The sequence below is a fragment of the Narcine bancroftii genome, chromosome 1, assembly GCF_036971445.1.
Source record: "Narcine bancroftii isolate sNarBan1 chromosome 1, sNarBan1.hap1, whole genome shotgun sequence".
Classification (NCBI taxonomy): domain Eukaryota; kingdom Metazoa; phylum Chordata; class Chondrichthyes; order Torpediniformes; family Narcinidae; genus Narcine; species Narcine bancroftii.
Window position 1 is genome coordinate 190993957 of NC_091469.1, and position 18160 is coordinate 191012116.

Sequence of the window (18160 nt, forward strand, 5' to 3'; positions counted from 1 at the left end):
ATATCCCCTTCTTTCCAAACTCCTACCCCTGCTTCCTCATTTCTTTCCCCTCCTCCATTTGACCATCATCCACACACCCCTCGATTCTCTCAGACCACTCTTTTGATCTGCCCATCATATCTCCCTTATTAGGTCCCACTCTCCACCTTCCTTTTCAATTTGGATTCCATAATCTGCAGTTCATTGTTGTCTTCATTTATCACCCCATGCCTCTGTCGCAATCACCACCTTTACCTCACTCATCTGATTCATTCCTGCCAATCAAACCTTCCTCACTTGGATCCACCTATCCTTTGCCAGTTTTGCTCCTTCCTTCCCCCTCTCCTCTGTCATAGCTGCTTTCCATCTTTCAGGCAACTTGAAGGGTGTTGACACGAAATGTTGATTGTTCATTTCCCTTCACAGAAGTTGCTTCATTTACTGAGTACATCCAGCAGTTAATTTCTTGCTCATATTTACCCGAGATAGCTTACCGTATATACATTCTGACTCTCCATGCGTTGATTCCAAGAATGTATCAATTAAAAATGAAAGTAGGAGCAAGCCATTCAGATATTTGCACCTGCTACATTATTGACTAAAATCTTTTGCCTCAGAGCATTGCTGAGGGAGTGCTATATTATTGGCGATGACATCTCTTGGACTTGGAGGACATGTTCGAATGATGCATTGTCAACTGGTTGCTCAGTTGAGTCCAAAAGAACAAGTACAATGAGATACCTCTCATGTTCCCCCACACCTTGACGAAGAGATCAAGCTCTAAACGTTGGTGATATATCTTCATCTTTGCTACATAAAGGCACTTTTTGACCTGCTGAATTTCTCCAGCATTTGTATGTTTTTTCAAGTACAATAAGGCCTCAGGCTCTATATAAATATACATTTTATCCCCCATGTCAACTATTCAAAAGCAAGAGGGAAAATTCTGGTCATTTTAGAAAGTCAGCCATCTGTGCGGAGAGAAACACAATTAACCTTTAGGTCTGTGGTGCACTGTTAGCCAGAATAAGACACACACAAAGATAAAGACTGTACAACAGGCTTTAATCCACAAAGACTTCCACAGAGCCAGGCTGGCTGTGGCTGCAACAACTCTGAGTGAGGCCTCGGGAGGCCGGCGCAGGCTTATATCCCGGAGGGTAATTGACACCCGACCCGGTGGGGCTTGATCCATTCAGGCCGGCTGATTGACAGCCAGCCAGATGTTGTACTGTCCCTTTACACTCCTGCATGTACAGAGGTTGCCCCCTGCAGTAGGCTGGTGGAGTACCACCACATTCACCCCCTTTAAAATTATCCCGGGGTTGGGGGGGAGGGGGAGCAGTAACAAGGAATTTCACTCACTATGTACATACAATATTTACAGGTTGAGACGATTTGGCGGCCGCTAGGGTCTCTGTGACTGTTGTAGGACTGGCTCCTGGTCACTGGTCAGAGGGGAAGTAGGGGGGTGGGCTGGCGGCAGGGGTATGTGTGTGGCTGGTGTGGTGCCACGCGGAGGGGTGGCCAGGGGGGCCGGGGTCGACGTATGTGGGTCGTATTGGATGGGTGGGGGGGGCGGGTCCGTCTCCTAAGGCTGAAGCGGGCCCCTGGTGGTCAAGGAGCCCGATCAGCGTCAGCCTGGGTTGGAGGGGGGCGTAGTGTAGTGGGTGCTTCTGCTGGTGCCAGGTCCCTGGTTGAGATGGTGTCCTCCCTGCCACTGCCGAACCTAACGTAAGCGTAGTTATGGTTTGCATGAAGGAGGAAAACCAGGGCTTTGGCCTTGTGAGTCCGTACATTCTTACGCAGAAGCACTGGTCCCGGGGACGTGAACCATGCTGGGAGTGACATTCCAGTCGCCGACCTGGGGAATGAGAACAGACGTTCGTGAGGGGTCTCGTTGGTAGCCGTGCACAGCAGTGACCGATTGGCATGGAGTGCCTCGGGCAGGGCGTCCTGCCAGTATTCAACGGCCCACCCTTTTGACCTGAGAGCCAGGAGGACTGCCTTCCAGACCACCCCATTCTCGCGTTCAATTTGCCCGTTGCCTCTCGGGTTATAGCTTGTTGTGAGACTGGTCGCAATGCCCCTCGCCGTCAGGTACTGGCACAGCTCATCGCTCATGAAACTAGACCCCTGGTCATTGTGGATGAAGGTGGGGTAGCTAAACATGGTGAAAATCTGCCCCAAGGCCCTGATGATGGTGGCCGTGGAGGTGTCCGGACAATGGATGGTGAAAGGGAAGTGTGAGTACTCGTCCACTATCGTGAGGAAGTAGACGTTTCGGTTCGTGGAAGGCAGGAGCCCTTTGAAGTCCATGCCAAGACGCTCGAAAGGCCGAGTAGCCTTTACAACGTGGGCCTGGGGGGTGGGGGTGGAAGAAGCGGGGTTTACACTCCGCACAGACCCGACAGGCCTCAGTCATGTTCCTGATGGGACTTAACGAAATGGTACAACCGGGTGACGCCCGGATGGCGGAGGGACTCATACAATGCCTGCAACCTGTCATCATGCATAGATGCGCAGGTGTGAGAGAGGGCATCAGGGGAGTCGTTAAACTTCCCAGGGCGGTACTGGATGTTGTAGCAGTAGGTTGCCAGCCCGACTCTCCAGTGTAGGATCTTATCGTTCTTGATCTTGATCTTGCTCTTGTGGGTAGTGTTAAACGTGAACGCTATGGCCTGCTAGTCTGTGAGGAGTGTGAATCTCCTGCCGGCCAGGTAGTGACGCTAGTGGCGGACCTCTTCCACAAGTGCCTGGGCTTCCTTTTCAGTGGTGGAGTGGCCTAGCTCGGAGCCGTGGTGGGTGCTGGAGAAGAAGGCAACGGGGTGCTCCCCTTGGTTGAGGGTAGCAGCGAGGGCCACCTCGGAGGTATCGCTCTCCACTTGGAAGGGGGAGTCCTCATCCACAGCCTACATCGCGGCGTCCACAACGTCTTGCCTGATACGGGTGAAGGCTGCCTGCGCCTCAGGTGGGAGGGGAAAAGTTGTGGCTTGGGCCAGTGGAGGGACCTTGTCCGAGAAGCAAGGGACCCACTGCGAGTAATAAGAGAACAGGCCCAGGCACCGGCGGAGGGCCTTTAGTGTGGAGGGGATGGGTAACTCCATTAATGCGCGCATCCTTTCCGATCTGAACCAACGACTCCATGGGCCACGATGTACCCCAGGATGGCGAGGCACTGAACACATACTTCTCCTTGTTGTAAGTGAGGTTCAGCTCCCCGGCTGTCTGGAGGAATTTTTACAGGTTAGCATCGTGGTCCTGCTTGTCACGGCCGCAGATAGTGACGTTATCCAGATATGGGAACGTCGCCTTCAGCTTGTGCCGGTCTACCATGCGATCCATCTCCTGCTGGAAGACGGAGACCCCGTTCATGACCCCAAAAGGAACCTGGCGGAACTGGTACAGGTGCCCGTCCACCTCAAAGGCGGTGTAGGGCTTGTCCTTCAGGTGAATAGGGATTTGGTGATACGCCGACTTCAGGTCAATCATGGAGAAAACCTGGTAGCGGGCTATCTCATTGACCACGTCGGCGATCCTCGGCAGGGGGTAGGCATCCAGCCTGGTGTACTGATTAATGATCTGGCTGTAATCCACGACCATCCTCGGCTTACTTCCCCCTTTGACCACTAGGACTTGGGCTCTTCAAGGGCTATTACTGGGCTCTATAACACCTTCTGCCAGGAGTCGCCGCACCTCCACCTTGATGAAGTCTCTGTCTACAGCGTAATAGCGCCTACTTCTGACAGCGATCGGCATGTAGCCTAGCGTAAGATGTGGAAAGAGCGCCGGTGGAGTGATGCGCAGTGTGGAGAGGCCGCAGGTTGGCCGGGGGGTGGTAGGTTGTTGTGCTGTGCAATGTGAGTGGAGGTTGGGGTCCCCCGAAGGCAAGGGTGACACTCTGCAGGTGGCACTGGAAATCCAGGCCAAAGAGGAGTGGTGCGCAGAGTTTGGGCATGACCAGGAGCCTGAATCCTGTGTAAGTCTCCCCTCCCAAAGTTATATCGACTGAGCAGCACCCGAGGGTACCAACAGTCTTATCCTTGGCGGTGAGGGCGACCGAGCAGGTGGTGGGGTGGACCTTTAACCTTAGGGAGTGGGCCACACTCGGGTGAATGAAGCTCTCAGTGCTGCCACTGTCCAACAGGCACTTTGTTACCTGCCCGTTGACTCGCACATCCATCATCGAGCGCCCGAGATCATGGGGGATGTCCCTGGTCAGCGTGGTAGCGGCCAGTACCTTCTCGGAGTCGGAGTTGACGCTATCCGAAGGGATGGGGAACGTCGATAGAGTGGCCTGGTCATTGCCCATATTGACCACGTTGACATCGGTCATGAGATGCAACATGCAGTGCCGATGGCCTCTGAAGGTGTGGGGAGCATCGGTAGGGCAGCCTGGTCATCGCCTGTGTTGACCACGTTGTCATCAGTCGTTGGGAGCAGCGTGCAGGAGCTGATGGCACCCAGAGGCGCAGGGAGTATCAGTAGAGTGGCCTGGTCATCACCTGTGTTGACCATGTCATTCTCAAAGTTGTGGGGGGCCCTCTGTGTCGGGTGCTGCCTGGCCCAAGATGGCGGCAGCACGTGGAGGAGCCACTGCGTGGCTGGCCACCTTTCCCAGCTATGTCCGCTGCGCCGGGTTAAGTGATGTCATCACGGCCGGCGGCAGTGACGTTGTTACATCAGTCGGAAGTGATGTCACACCGTGAGCCAGAAGTGATGTCGCTGTAGTTCTCAGTGAGCAGCGAGGGTGGGGACTGGTGCAGATGCTCAGGGCACACGCTGTGATGGTCGCTGGCGGGGCCGGATGTTGCGCAGTCAAAGTCAGGGAAGGGGGAGGTCGTCACGGGGACAATGGCGCCACCCGGCACGCGCACGTGGGGGGGTCCGCAGGGGAGGTGGGGAGGTCATAGAGGGCCGCTGCGCTGCCGGCACGTTTAGAGAGGCACACTATTGCAAAGTGGCCTTTCTTGCCGCATCGGGAACAATACTGGTTCCTAGCTGGGCAGTTTTGGCGCGATCGTCAATCTGACCCACACCAGGATACACAGTACTTACAGGGGCGCCGGGCGCCTGCCGCAACGACGCTCTCCTCCCCAGCTCGGCCTGGGGCTGCAGCTGCAGTGTGAGTGGGCCATGAGCAATCCTGGGGGAACCTGGAATCGAAGGCTTCAATGTGCAGGGCTGCTGCTGCCGGGGTTTAGACCACTTCCACAGTCCTGGTTAGGGCATAGATGTTGTCTTCCAGCAGTTTCTGCCGGATGGGCCTCGAGCGTAGCCCTCAGACAAAGGCGTCCCGGATCAGCCTTTCGACCTCCTCTACACAGTCGGGCCAACTCTCGCAAGTATCCCAGTTAAGACTCAGCCGTCTCCCTGGGTTGCTGGGCTCGGGTGTTGAGGAGGTACCTTGCACAGACCACATTCATGGGGGGCTTGTACAAGTTCTCGAGAGTATCCATTGCGCTCTTGTACGTGGAGCAGCCTTTGGTTACCTGGAAGGCGCGGGGACCCAACTTTGACCGGAGTCGGACTCACCTCTTCCGATCGGAGTCCAGGATGTCGCCCTCTTGTGTCTTTTTTTTTAAATTTTTTTATTTTTCACACCATAAATCACATTAGCCATGATATACACTATTTCTTTTTCACACATATACAGTGACTTTTTCTCCCCCCCCCACCTCCTCCCAAGCCACCCCCCCACCCCCCCCCCCCTCATCCATTTTAGGTATACAATCTAGGTTGCATTAAGCCAGTCAGACAATGTTGTCATTCAACAAAAATACACCAGAAATTCTACTGAGTCCATTCTTTTCTTTCCTTCTCCTTCCATCAACTTAGGTAATGTTTGTCCCCGGTAGGTTTTCGCTATTGTATTTAATGTAAGGCTCCTATACTTGTTCGAATATTTCAATATTATTTCTTAACCTATATGTTATTTTTTCTAATGGAATACATTTATTCATTTAAATTTAGTAGTTTCTTCCTTTTTAATTTGGTTATGTATTCCATTAATATTTAAAGACATATAGTTCAGCGTAGCCCTTTTATATTTTGTTTATCTTCTCTTTCCGTTTTTCCATCATTACCTTTCCTCCTTTTCCATTTCTGTTTTCTTATTTTCAACTCTTTATAAGACAACATTTCTACAACATCCAACATTTTCCTTATTCTCCTATTTCTATCTTATTTATCCCCAATCTCCCCTTCCCCTCCTGAGTTGTCCTTTATCCCTTGTCGGACAACCACATCTCCCCTCTCCATTTGGATTTGCGAATCCACTCGCAAGCGTCAACTGATTTTGCAGTGACCGCTATTTCCCCCCACCCCGCCTCCCCCAGAAAAGATTTCACTTTTCATATGTCACAAAGGTCACTCTTTTAATTCCCTCCTTATTCTCTCTATTCCATTACCTTCCCTTATTAATTCTTGTCTATACTATCTATATTTTCCTCTAAGTACAGATACATTCATGTATGCTCATTGTCTCTATTCACTCTTATACCTCTTTACCCGCATACATATCAATCGTGATCATTTTTACTCTCATTACCCGTCTTCATCCCTCAGTCTATTTTTGTCTTTACCCACATACATATCAATCGTGATCATTTTAACTCTCATTACCCGTCTTCCTCCCTCAGTCTATTTTTGTAATTGTTCTGCAAATTTTCGTGCTTCTTCTGGATCCGAGAATAGTCTGTTTTGTTGTCCTGGAATAAATATTTTCAATACCGCTGGATGCTTTAGTATAAATTTATACCCTTTCTTCCATAAAATCGCCTTTGCTGTATTGAACTCTTTTCTCTTCTTTAGGAGTTCAAAACTTATATCTGGATAAATGAAGATTTTTTGCCCTTTATACTCCAGTGGTTTGTTGCCCTCTCTTACTTTTTCCATTGTCTTCTCCAGTACCTTTTCTCTTGTAGTATATCTTAGGAATTTTACTACAATATATCTTGGTTTTTGTTGTGGTTGTGGTTTAGAGGCCAATACTCTATGTGCCCTTTCTATTTCCATTTCTTGCTGTAGTTCTGGACATCCTAGGGTCTTAGGGATCCAATCTTTTATAAACTCCCTCATATTTTTGCCTTCTTCATCTTCCTTAAGGCCCACTATCTTTATGTTATTTCTTCTGTTATAATTTTCCATTATATCTATTTTTTGAGCTAGTAGTTCTTGTGTCTCTTTAGTTTTTTTATTAGATTCCTCCAATTTCTTTTTTAAGTCTTCTACCTCCATTTCTGCTGCTACTGCCCGCTCTTCCATCTTGTCCATTTTCTTTCCCATTTCTGTTAAGGTCATCTCCATTTTATTTATTTTCTCTTCTGTGTTGTTTATTCTTTTTCTTAAATCCTTAAATTCCTGTGTTTGCCATTCTTTAAATGACTCCATGTATCCTTTAATAAGAGCAAGTATATCCTTTACCTTGCCTTTCTTTTCTTCTTCTATTTCACTGTACTCTTCCTCTTCCTCTTCTTCTTCCTCTGGGTTGGCCATCTGTTGTTTCTTTGTTGCCCTTTCCTCCTCTTCTTTCTTGTTTCTATTGTCTTCTGTGGTCTCTTCTTGCTGCAGGTGTTCTGCAGCTGTCGTTGCCGGCTGTGGAGATCGACTCCCCAGCTGGTCCCCCCTCCCGTCGGTGTGTTTTTTTTTTCATTCGCATCGCGCATGCGCGAAGTATCGCGCATGCGCGGTTGCGCACTTTTACTCGGCTCAGTGAGCCATTTTTGTAGTCCATTATTTACCGACCTGAGGGAGCGGGTTTCTCTCTCCGCAGCGGGCCTCTTCGGACAGGTAAGGCCTTCACCTTTTTCCTCCTTTGTCTTCTCTTCCTCTCTTCTTACCGTTGCTTTCGATTTTTCTTTTTTTGTCGCCATCTTCTTTCCACCTTTATACTCACTTTTCTGTAACTTTTATTTCTGTGCCTTTGTGTTTTCCTTTGTTTTTCCCGACTTTTCTGGAGAGGGCTGGAGTTCACCGTCCGGCCACTACTCCATCACGTGACTCCCCCTCCCCCCCCCCTTGTGTCTTGATGATTGCCTCGACCGCGTGCAGCCAGATCTCGAAGCGTGTCTGGGCTTCCGGGTGGCGTGGGTCGACCTCGAGGCTCCCTGCACACAGGAGTTTTTCCATAGCTGCCGTGGGAAAATTTTGTGGATTAAATTGTGATGCACTGTTAGCCAGAATCAGACACACACAAAGATAAAGACTGTACAACAGGCGATTGACACCTGACCGGGTGGAGCTTGATCCATTCTGGCTGACTGATTGACAGCTGGGCAGGTGTTGCCCTGTCCCCTTACACTCCTGCAGGTACAGAGGTTGCCCCCTGCAGTAGGCCGTGGAGTACCACCACAAGGTCAGTAACCAAATGAACACAATTTAAATTATTAGGGAACGATCTTCCCTTTGCAATTTTTTTGAAACTTAAAGCAGAATCATACATGAAATTGTTATTTGCCAGCACACCCATTTAATGCCAAGCATGGATTAAGCAAACAACAATTCCCGAAAGTCTCGGTGGCACGTGCGCACGGCCCTGGGAAGGCATGTGACTCTATTCGTCACCGTTGCTGTCAATCAAACGCGTACGAAGAGGTAGAAGGAAGGATTAAACAACCGGCGCAGGTCGCTTGGTGCAAAGTAAGTGTGATGGTGTCTGATTACAGCAATCATATAATCTCGGGTTCTATTTTATTACCAAATTTAGAATTTAAAAAAAAATAAAGTTGCAAGACGGCAATATAGTAAGGGAAAAAAAGTTTAGTTTTAAGTATAGAAAATGTGTAAGGGTGATTCTCTTAAGAAACAGATGGATCGCTGCCGTGGATCAGCCTTCGTTTCTGTGATCCTTTTACAATTGTAGAGTCTTTTGCTCTTGCATTTGAGATTTCCTGCCACACTTATTCCCTCCCTTTCCTTTGCTACGTTTCCTTGTTTTTTGCCCTTTACCTTGTTTTTCTGCCTTAGCTCCGACAGAGCTGATGATGTGGAGATTAGCAACATGCACGGTTCTACTCTTCGTGCAGCGTTTGGTGGCCAGAATGCCCTGGACATTAGTAGCAGTTACCACCTGCGCGTTTTACCTCGCATCGGGAGGTCACAAATTCATTGAAATCTTTTTCAAGACCATACGCCGTGATGTCCAGTAAGTAAGCCACATTTTCGAATTCTGCTATCCTTCGCGTGTGACTGACACTGGTTCCTTTGTGTATTGGTTCCTATCTGATTGCATTTGTCCTTGCCAAAGGAGACGGTTCTAACAGCCGAATGAATTTCTTATTTAATTCCAGGGATTGATGTCGAAAGACGGCTTAACTCTGAGCGAGATTCTTACTATTGCAATGAAATCCTATCACCTTGAAAGCTAAAGAACCACAGAATTTTGCCCCCAGTGAATGAATAAGGAAGTGAACGGCCTTTTCTGCCTTTTTATGAAACCTAATGCTTTGTAGTTAAAAAAAAACACGCTGGTGTTTCGCTGAGTGGCACAGTTCTGAAAGTTACATTATTTGAGTCCAAAGCTCATGTTTAACAACCTTCTTCATTCTGGCCACCCGTACAGCGTTTTGCTGTTCGTCTGATGTGATCCTTCACGAGGACCCAATATGTTTTAGCGTCGATATAGATGTATTTTTAAAATGTTCACTGTTGCAGTGAAATGTAGTTAGAACTCACATAGTGATATGAATGGGGTAAATTTCATAAACATTGTCTTAGAGATTAGTGTAACTTTCTTGTTCTCTGAGTATACTTTTGGGTCTCTTGCATTCTTCATCGGGTAAAGGTTCAGTTTCAATGCTACCTCTGAAAGGTGGCACTTCCAACATTACAGCAGTCCTTGATACCTGGATTTGTTTCTGCTTGTCTCAGCAGTCATCTTTGTCTTGGAGGAGAATGTTAGTATTCATTCCTTGTTAAATGAACCAAGGATGACTATCGCAATTGAATAAGCTTGCATATAAAACTTGTATTCCATCAATAGCAATTTGAATGAGGCATTGAAGAGAGTTGTAAGTGGCAATCGGTCAATGTCCCAGTTGGAGTCAATCCAGAAAGGATCAGATAAATAATTTAATTTGGAGAAAAAGCACGATAACAGGCCCTTCCTGCCGATTAGTCCTCACAGCCAATACACACCCTTGTGACCAATCAGCCTACCAACCCTGTCCATCTTTCGAAGCAAAACCTTCCAACCCTGCATGCCTTTGGATTTAAAAAAAACCTTCACGTCTTTGAAATGTGGGAAGAACATGCAATCTTTACACTGGCAAATTCAAATCTGGGTCACTGGCACTGTAATGGCATTGCACAAACTGTGGTGGGAACAGTGGCACCCTAAACTGAAGCAAGATAATTGTGGCAATTTGGGCTTGCCATGTTCTGCTCCGTGAATTACAAAATAATGAACCCTTATTTTTAACTGGTGTAATTTTGATGGGTTGGAAAGATGGTCTGTATCTTAAATCCTGTGACTAAAATGTAATTTGGACAAGTGTCCTTGCTACCAGTTCAGTTGAGCAGACTAAAATTGGGATGCTTTCTTGTGTTCTTGTTCAGAATACAAGAAGAAAATTGGATGATTTTAATAGCCTGTCTCCCTGATTTCTATCGGACATGCTGAAATAATTAGGTGTCTGTGAAAACTATTCAAGCTTCTTCTCCTGCAGTCTTTTGATAAAATAAGAAATAGAAGCCATTTGATCTTGGCATTTCTTCTATCCTGCCTCCAGTTTTCTTTGCTTTCTTCAAGATTTCCATAATAATCAGAAATCTGGTTGATCTCTTTCAAATGAATTTAAGTGTCCTTCTGGCCTGGATAATTGCAGTAAAGAGATTCCACTTCCTCTTCTGCCCTAATGGGATTCATTCTGAGACTGACCCTGGTTCCAGATTCTTCAGCCTTTCAAGCCCTAAAAGAAATGTATGCATTTCAATGACATCAACTTGTTCTTTAAAGCAAAAGAATACAAACCCATTTGCTTGATCCCATCACCTGCAGTAAATTTCCCATCCCAGAAATGAGTCTGATGGTTCTTCATTGCTTTCCAATTGTGACCAGTATTTTTTTGTTAGGTAGGATGTCATCACTGAACAAAGTTTTCCAGGTGCAATTTCATCAAGGCTCTGTAATTAAACCAACATTCTATTTTCTCATTTTCCCTGTAAACCAATGGGGTCAAATTTGCTACCCTCTAATCTGCAGTGACCCTTCCAACATTTATAGATCTTTCAATCAAAATGCGTATCAGCTAACTATATTGTAGTTTTCAAAAACTAGGATGTAGAATATTAGGTTAATGAGTGTTGAGTTTCACCATTTACTCTAATAAATATTTCTTCCTTAGATAAACATTTTCATTTTATGTAGAACCTTGATTAGTATTTCTGGCCTTTTTTTAATTATGACTTAATTTATGAAGATGGGCACAATTTTTTTTTCCTGCCACTTCTTTTCTCCCTGTTGTAATATCTCCAGTCTCTCAGGGACCTACATTTATCATTGCTATTCTTTCCCTTTTAAATATCTGTAGAAGATCTTGCAGTTAGTTTTGTGTTTCTTAGTACTTGGCTCTCCTTTTTTGATATTGGTTCTTTGTTCAGCTTTGCTGAGTCAAAAACGTACCCTATGACAACGATTGCCTGCATGCTGTCATTCACTTTCTCATTTAGCTTTGCAGCCAACCTTTTCATTTCTTCATGGTTTTTCTTTGTTTAGGTTTTAAATCCTGGCTTAAGAATAAATAACATCACATCCAAATTCTGCACAACATTCAATCATTTTATGATCATTCTTCCCTAAAGTCATCTTTACAACAAGATTATTAATTGACTCTTATTACAGCCAGGTTATATATTTGCTATGTCATGTTCCTTGAAGAATATTTCATACTGTATTTAGCCAGTTAAGTATTTTTAAAGATGCTTGTAGATTTCACTATTGAAATGAAAATGTCTGAACTTTTCACATCGCTAGTCATTTTTCACCTTGTAGATTTCATTAAGCAAGATTCATTACGTTATCATTTTTGTGGTCTGATTTCTTGCCTTTTTACTTGTTGAGATGCTATCTTGGGATATGCAGGTAGTTGCAAACATGCCAACTCTGCTTTCATGTGCAACTGTTATTTATCCTTGTATGAATCCAGGCAGAGTAGCAGGAAGGAACTTAACACTGAGAAGTGAAATGGTCTGTAAAAATTGAATCTTACTGGATGTCAGCTGATGTCTAGGTTTAAAATATGGAGTGGACAGGAATGGTGGGGAATCACCAATTTCACTGCTACTGCTTGTGTCAAGGTGTTTTCTATTCAAAACTTAACTCAGTGAAAAAAGATAAGCACTTATCTTAAAGAACAGGCTTTTTTCACTACTGGTAATGTCTGAATTTTGAGATGAACGGGAAAGAATTTGAATATTTAACTTTACTGAGAGCAATAAATGAGCAGTAGTTCTCACTTTCAGTGGCAAGCTACTCATTTTGCATCCTGCATGCTATTATTTAACATAAGCTGCCACCTATTATATACCAAATAAATATGAGTTGCAATTTTTAAAAATTATTTTCTCTTGGTATGTGTTTGGGTGTTGGAATGTGGCTCCTATTTTCTAAATATATATTGATCTTTGCCTTAAATATATCAATTGACTGAGTTAGCACACCATAGAGAATTCAAAAGATTCACTACTCCCTGAGCAAAGTCTTTGTTTTTCTCTCTGTCATGAACTTGTTTTGAGTCTGTGATACCTGGTTCTAAACATCCCAACCAGGAAGAACACCAACTCTCCATTTACACTGGAAATCAATGACATCACATTCTGTTCCTCTGAACCCAAGAGTATTGTCCAGGTGTGCTTCATCTCTCCATGTGTGACAAGCTCAATATTCCAGGAATCTATTTGGGAAGGTACAGTTCATATACTTAGTGTATGTTAGAGAATGTTACAAATGTTTAAACTCTGGAACAGTCCATTAAATGTTTCAGAAATGTAGCATTACCCAGTCTCATGTTGAGCATACCACAATCTGGATTTAATTTTCTGAAATAGAGAAGATTGTCTTATCAATCTGGGCTGAATTTAATTCAAAATTAATTTATTTCAAAATGAAATGCATGTGTATTTTTGGTGCCTCTTTAAGGGTATGTTGCTTAATTCATTTTGGAGTAGAATAGCTTCAGTATCAAGGGTTGCATTGGTGTCTTTCAACTTCCTCACCCATCCTTTCACAATTGATAGGCCTCCTTGTTCTCACCTCCAAAACCCTCCTGCTTCTATCCTAACGTGTGCTACCTTCCTCAAAGTAGAAAAATGGATAAAAAGAGCAGGAGCAACCTATCAAGCCTATTCTGCCATTGGCTTTCATCCAAATACAGTACAATCTTATTCCTGCTTTTTCTCCATGTACATAATCTCTAGAGCCATAAGAATGGAGTAACTCCTTCCTGAAGATATTAAATGATTTAGCCTCAACATTGTAGTTTGGTAGTGAATACAAGAAGTTCACCACTCCAGGTGAAAAATCAATCCTGTGATCACTAATCAGCATTGTGCCCTGCTTCATGAGTACCTCATTGTTAAAAATGCTTACCTGCATTCAAAACAATTTATAGCCTTTGTCCTCCTCATCCTTGGAATCTTCTTTGGTCATATTATCCTCAAACTTTCCATCACTCTAATGCTGGCCACTCTATTTGGAGCAGCTGCCTGAATCTCCTTGCCTCAATGTTGGGTCAATGCCTTCATCCATGTGTGATCAGGATCTACCTCCCCAAAGTTATTTGCTTGCTTTCTGTAAAGGTGTTGCCAGATCCTGCCTTTTTGATCGTGCATCTGTCCTGATATCTACGCTGGTTTCATTTATTCTTTATTATATAGTTGATGTGCAGCTGAGCAAAAAGAAAACACACTGCTGGTGGCATCCACGGACTTGAAACTCTCCATGTGTGACAAGCCCAATATTCCAGGAATCTATTTAGGGTTATTATTTGTTCTTCCCATAGAGGGATTCTTGTTAGTTGCATATCACCAGTTTCTTTTTGTTGCTTTTTCCAGAGCACCATTCCTTAAGGCTGTTTGAGGTGGACAGAATGACTTGGCCTGATCTTGTCCTCATCCACGTTGGCTCATTTTTCAGCTAGAGTCTATGGATAACCACAATGAATAGAGATCCTGTTTGGTTCCCCTTGTCCCATCTCTCAAAATAAATTTTCAATCAAGTGTAAAAGAAAATATATTTAGTATGTGTCTGCCTAAGTATGTATTGTATTCTGAATATTTGAATGATCTCTAGTTCTTCATAATGCTGCTGGATTATTTCCTTTGGACTTCTGTAAAAAGAGGATTTTTAATATTTTTTTTTAAATATTTTATTTTTCATTTTTTCCATAAATGTATTCATTTAGTCTTTGAACTTCTATACATTCCAAATAAATATTAAATGTTTACACACAAAAAAATTCCCCCTTTTTCCGTCTTTCCCCCACCAATATAAGAATAAAATTTTGTGTACTATCAGCACTAGTTTCTTTCTTAATTCTTTTTTTTTCTGGGATATCACATCTTTACATAGATTGAAGGGTCAAGTTTTTACAATTGGACCCTGCAATAGTCTAAGTATGATTGCCATATCTTAATAAAAGTGCCATATTTATTTTTTAAAGTTATAAGTAATTTTCTCCATGTCTCTACAACTACGCATCTACCCGGCCCATCGAGCAATAAGTAGGGGTGAGTCAGATCTTGCCCTCAGCCAGGGCCACTCTAACAAAACAAATCTGAAATTTAGTCAGTTTATTGCTCACATCCATAAGGTTGCCCAAAAGCTACAGCTCTGGGTCGTGTGTGGAAGTCACTCCTGTTATTCTTGTTAGTGTTTCAGTGATATCATGCCAGAATGATCTTATCTTCACACACAACCATGTAGAATATATAAAGGTTCCAGTTTTGATGCCATCCCAAAAGCACATTTCAGATACTTCACATTTTGATTTGTGTAGTTTTTGTGGTGTAAGGTACAATTAAGGTAGAAAATTATATTGAACCAATCTTACATTAATCATTGATATATGGTCCAACACCAGTCAGACCAGCATTCATCTGATATTATACACCTAGATCCAACTCCCACCTCTCCCTTGACCTTTCTAGGCCTGGCTTAACACTTTGACCTTGGAGAGCAGAATGCATCCTGGTTATGAATTTGGGTGGATTTCCCAATTGAAACATCCCCTCCACTTCATTGCTTGAGGGTGGGGTCATTGTGGGGCCCCATTTCTCTCACAGGAAGGACCTCAACTGAAGAAAACAGAAGAACGTTCCATTTGACAGATTATACTTCTGTTCGAAGGACATAAGTAGCCCTTCATAGCAATCCTCAATATGCGTAATTCCTTTCTCATGCCAAATATTTAAAATTCTATTGCCCAAATTCATGGGCAATAGTTTGTTCTTGCACAATGGTGCTTTTGGTGATATCCCACTTTTTTTCTAATACTTTCATTAATCTTGTACTAAATTTTAATCATGTGAATTAGAATGGGATTAACTGTTTTTTTTTGTTATTAATTTGACATTCCATTTATAAATGTTGAGAAGGATTCTGGAAGAGTCTTACTTTCAACTGCCCGTTTCAATAATAATAATCCATAATAAGAGGCATCAAGAAGTCTTTAAATTGTCCATAAAACTCTGGGAAATTATCTTCTGGTGACATATTTTCCTGTAATGTATTCAGTGCTTTTTCAATCTCTTGTGAAGGGGGCATCTAATTCCTTCTGATCTCTATCTTTCAGTTTTGGCAGCTCAATTGCTGAGAGAAATTCATCTTTTTCAATAGAATCCCCTATCAAATCTGATTGGTACAGCTTAAGAATCATGATAGTGTGTGGAAAAATATCTTTACAAAATTTTTATAGACGAGGGGCAAAACCAAAATGTTAACCAAGGAAGCCCTTCTTGAAAATTATAACACTTTATATTACATATACAAGTTAGTGCTTATAGTAGTTAGAGAACTAATAATATTCTTTAAAATTATCTGATTTTTTTTAAAAAAGAAAATCTATCAAAACACTCAGCAGGCTTGGCAGCATCTGTGGGAAGAGAACAGGGTAAATATTTTACATCAACGATCATTTATCACAACTGGGAAAGATAAAATGAGTGAAGTTCAGGGTGGGATTGATAGAACAAAGGGAATGTCTCTGATAGGAAATATTTTCACATGATGGACATTTTTATAACTTGTGTCAAAGTAAGATATTATCGTCTCCAAATGGTTAGCTAAAAAAAAAAACATTTTTACAAAGGGATGACAACAGAAAATTGGGCTGCTCATTTGGGTTAGCAACATCCATGTCGAGAAAAAGAGAGTTAATATTTCAGATTAATGACCTGAAGTTTTTTTTTGTTGCTTTTCGTGTGTAATTGTTAAAATATGAAAGTTGCTGCCATAAGGAGATGTTGAGACAAATGATATTAAAATGTGTAAGGAGAAATTTAATGGGAGCTTATGAGAGAAAGGAGAAAATAATGCTATAAGGAAGAACCTGAGGGGATTTAAAATGTGCACAGTTTACATTGAGTAATTCAACTCAATGTAGCACTTCTCAATCTAAAACATCCAACGTACAGCACCTATGTATGTTTTTAAAAAAAAAAATACTGCAAATGGTAGAAATCTGAAATGGATCCATAGAACGTTACAACACAGAAACAGGTCCTTTGGCCCTTCTAGTCTGTGCCAAACTATTTTTCTGCCTAGACCCACTGACCTGAACACAGTCCATAGCCCTCCATACCCCTCCCATCCATGTACCTGTACAAAATTTTCTTAAATGTTAAAATTGAGCCTGCATTCGTCACTTTAGCTGGCAGCTTGTTCTACACTCCCACCACTCTGTGTGAAGAAGATCCACCTTGTGTTCCCCTAAGCCTTTCACCCTTAACCCATGTCCTCTGGTTTTGGATTTCACCTATCCTCAGTGGAAAAAGCCTATCTACATTTACTGTCTTTCCCTCTCATAATTTTAAATATCTCTCTCAAATCTCCTCTTATTCTTCTATGCTCCAGGGAATAAAGTCCTAAGCTGCTTAACCTTTCCCTGTAACTCAGCTCCTGAAGTCCAGGCATCATCCTAGTAAACCTTCTCTGCACTCTGAATCTTATTGATATCTTTCCTACAGTTGGGTAACCAAAACTGCCCACGATACTCCAAATTTGGCCTCATCAACATCTTATTCAGTTTTACTATAACATCCCAACTCCTATACTCAATACTTTGATTTACGAAGGCCAATATGCCAAAAGCTCTCTTTACAACCCTATCTACCTGTGATGCCATTTTCAGGGAATTATGTATTCCCAGATCCCTCCTTTCTACTGCACTTCTCTATGTCCTACCATTTACCGTTGATGTCCTATCTTGGTTTGTCATTCCAAAATGCAACACCTCTGGCTTGTTTGCATTAAATTTCAGCCCATTTCTATAGCTGGTCCAGCAACCTCTGAAAGCTTTGAAAGCCTTTCTCGCTAATAACAATGTCTCCAATCTTTGTGTCATCATCAAACTTGCTGATCCAATTTATCATCCAAATGATTGATATAGATGACAAACAACAATGGTCTCAGCGCTGATCCTTGAGATGCACCACTAGTCACAGACCTCCAGTCTGATAAACAATCCTCCAATACCACTCTCTGGCTTCTCCCGTATAGCCAATGTCAAATCCAGTTCAATAACTCATCATGATTACCGAGTATCTGAACCTTACTGACTAACCTCCCATGTGGGACTGTGTCAGAGGCTTTAGTAAAGTCCATATAGACAACATCCACTGCTTTTCCTTCATCAACTTTCTTGGTAACTGCCATGAAAAAATCATATCAAATTTACCATGCACAAAGCCATGTTGACTATCCCTAATCAGTCTCTGGCTATCCCAACACTTGTATATCCAATCTCTTAGAACACCTTCCAAAATTTACTTACCACTGATGTCAGGCTCATCGGCCTATAATTTCCAGGGTTACTTTTGGGGCCTTTATTAAACAATAGAACAATACGAGCTACCCCCTAATCCTCTGGCACCACACCTGTGGAAAAGGACATTTTAAATATTTCTGCCAGAGCCTCTGCAATTTGTACACTAGCCTCCAACATCCAAGAGAATACCTCGTCAG

General features: G+C 43.3%; 1 protein-coding gene across 3 annotated transcripts in view; it reads left to right on the plus strand.

Moving 5' to 3' along the window:
- Window positions 1-18160, plus strand: part of slc27a4 (solute carrier family 27 member 4) — an 80854-nt gene that overhangs the window by 5299 nt on the left and 57395 nt on the right. Inside the window, exons 1-3 of one of the 3 annotated variants that reach the window (XM_069885656.1) lie at window positions 8271-8335; window positions 8441-8619; window positions 8947-9124. In XM_069885656.1, the coding sequence (XP_069741757.1) occupies window positions 8961-9124 (164 nt within the window). In that variant the 5' untranslated portion in view covers window positions 8271-8335; window positions 8441-8619; window positions 8947-8960. Of the gene's footprint in view, window positions 1-8270; window positions 8336-8440; window positions 8620-8946; window positions 9129-18160 lie in introns of those variants that run through there. The other 2 variants (XM_069885647.1, XM_069885665.1) reach the window with 2 other exon arrangements.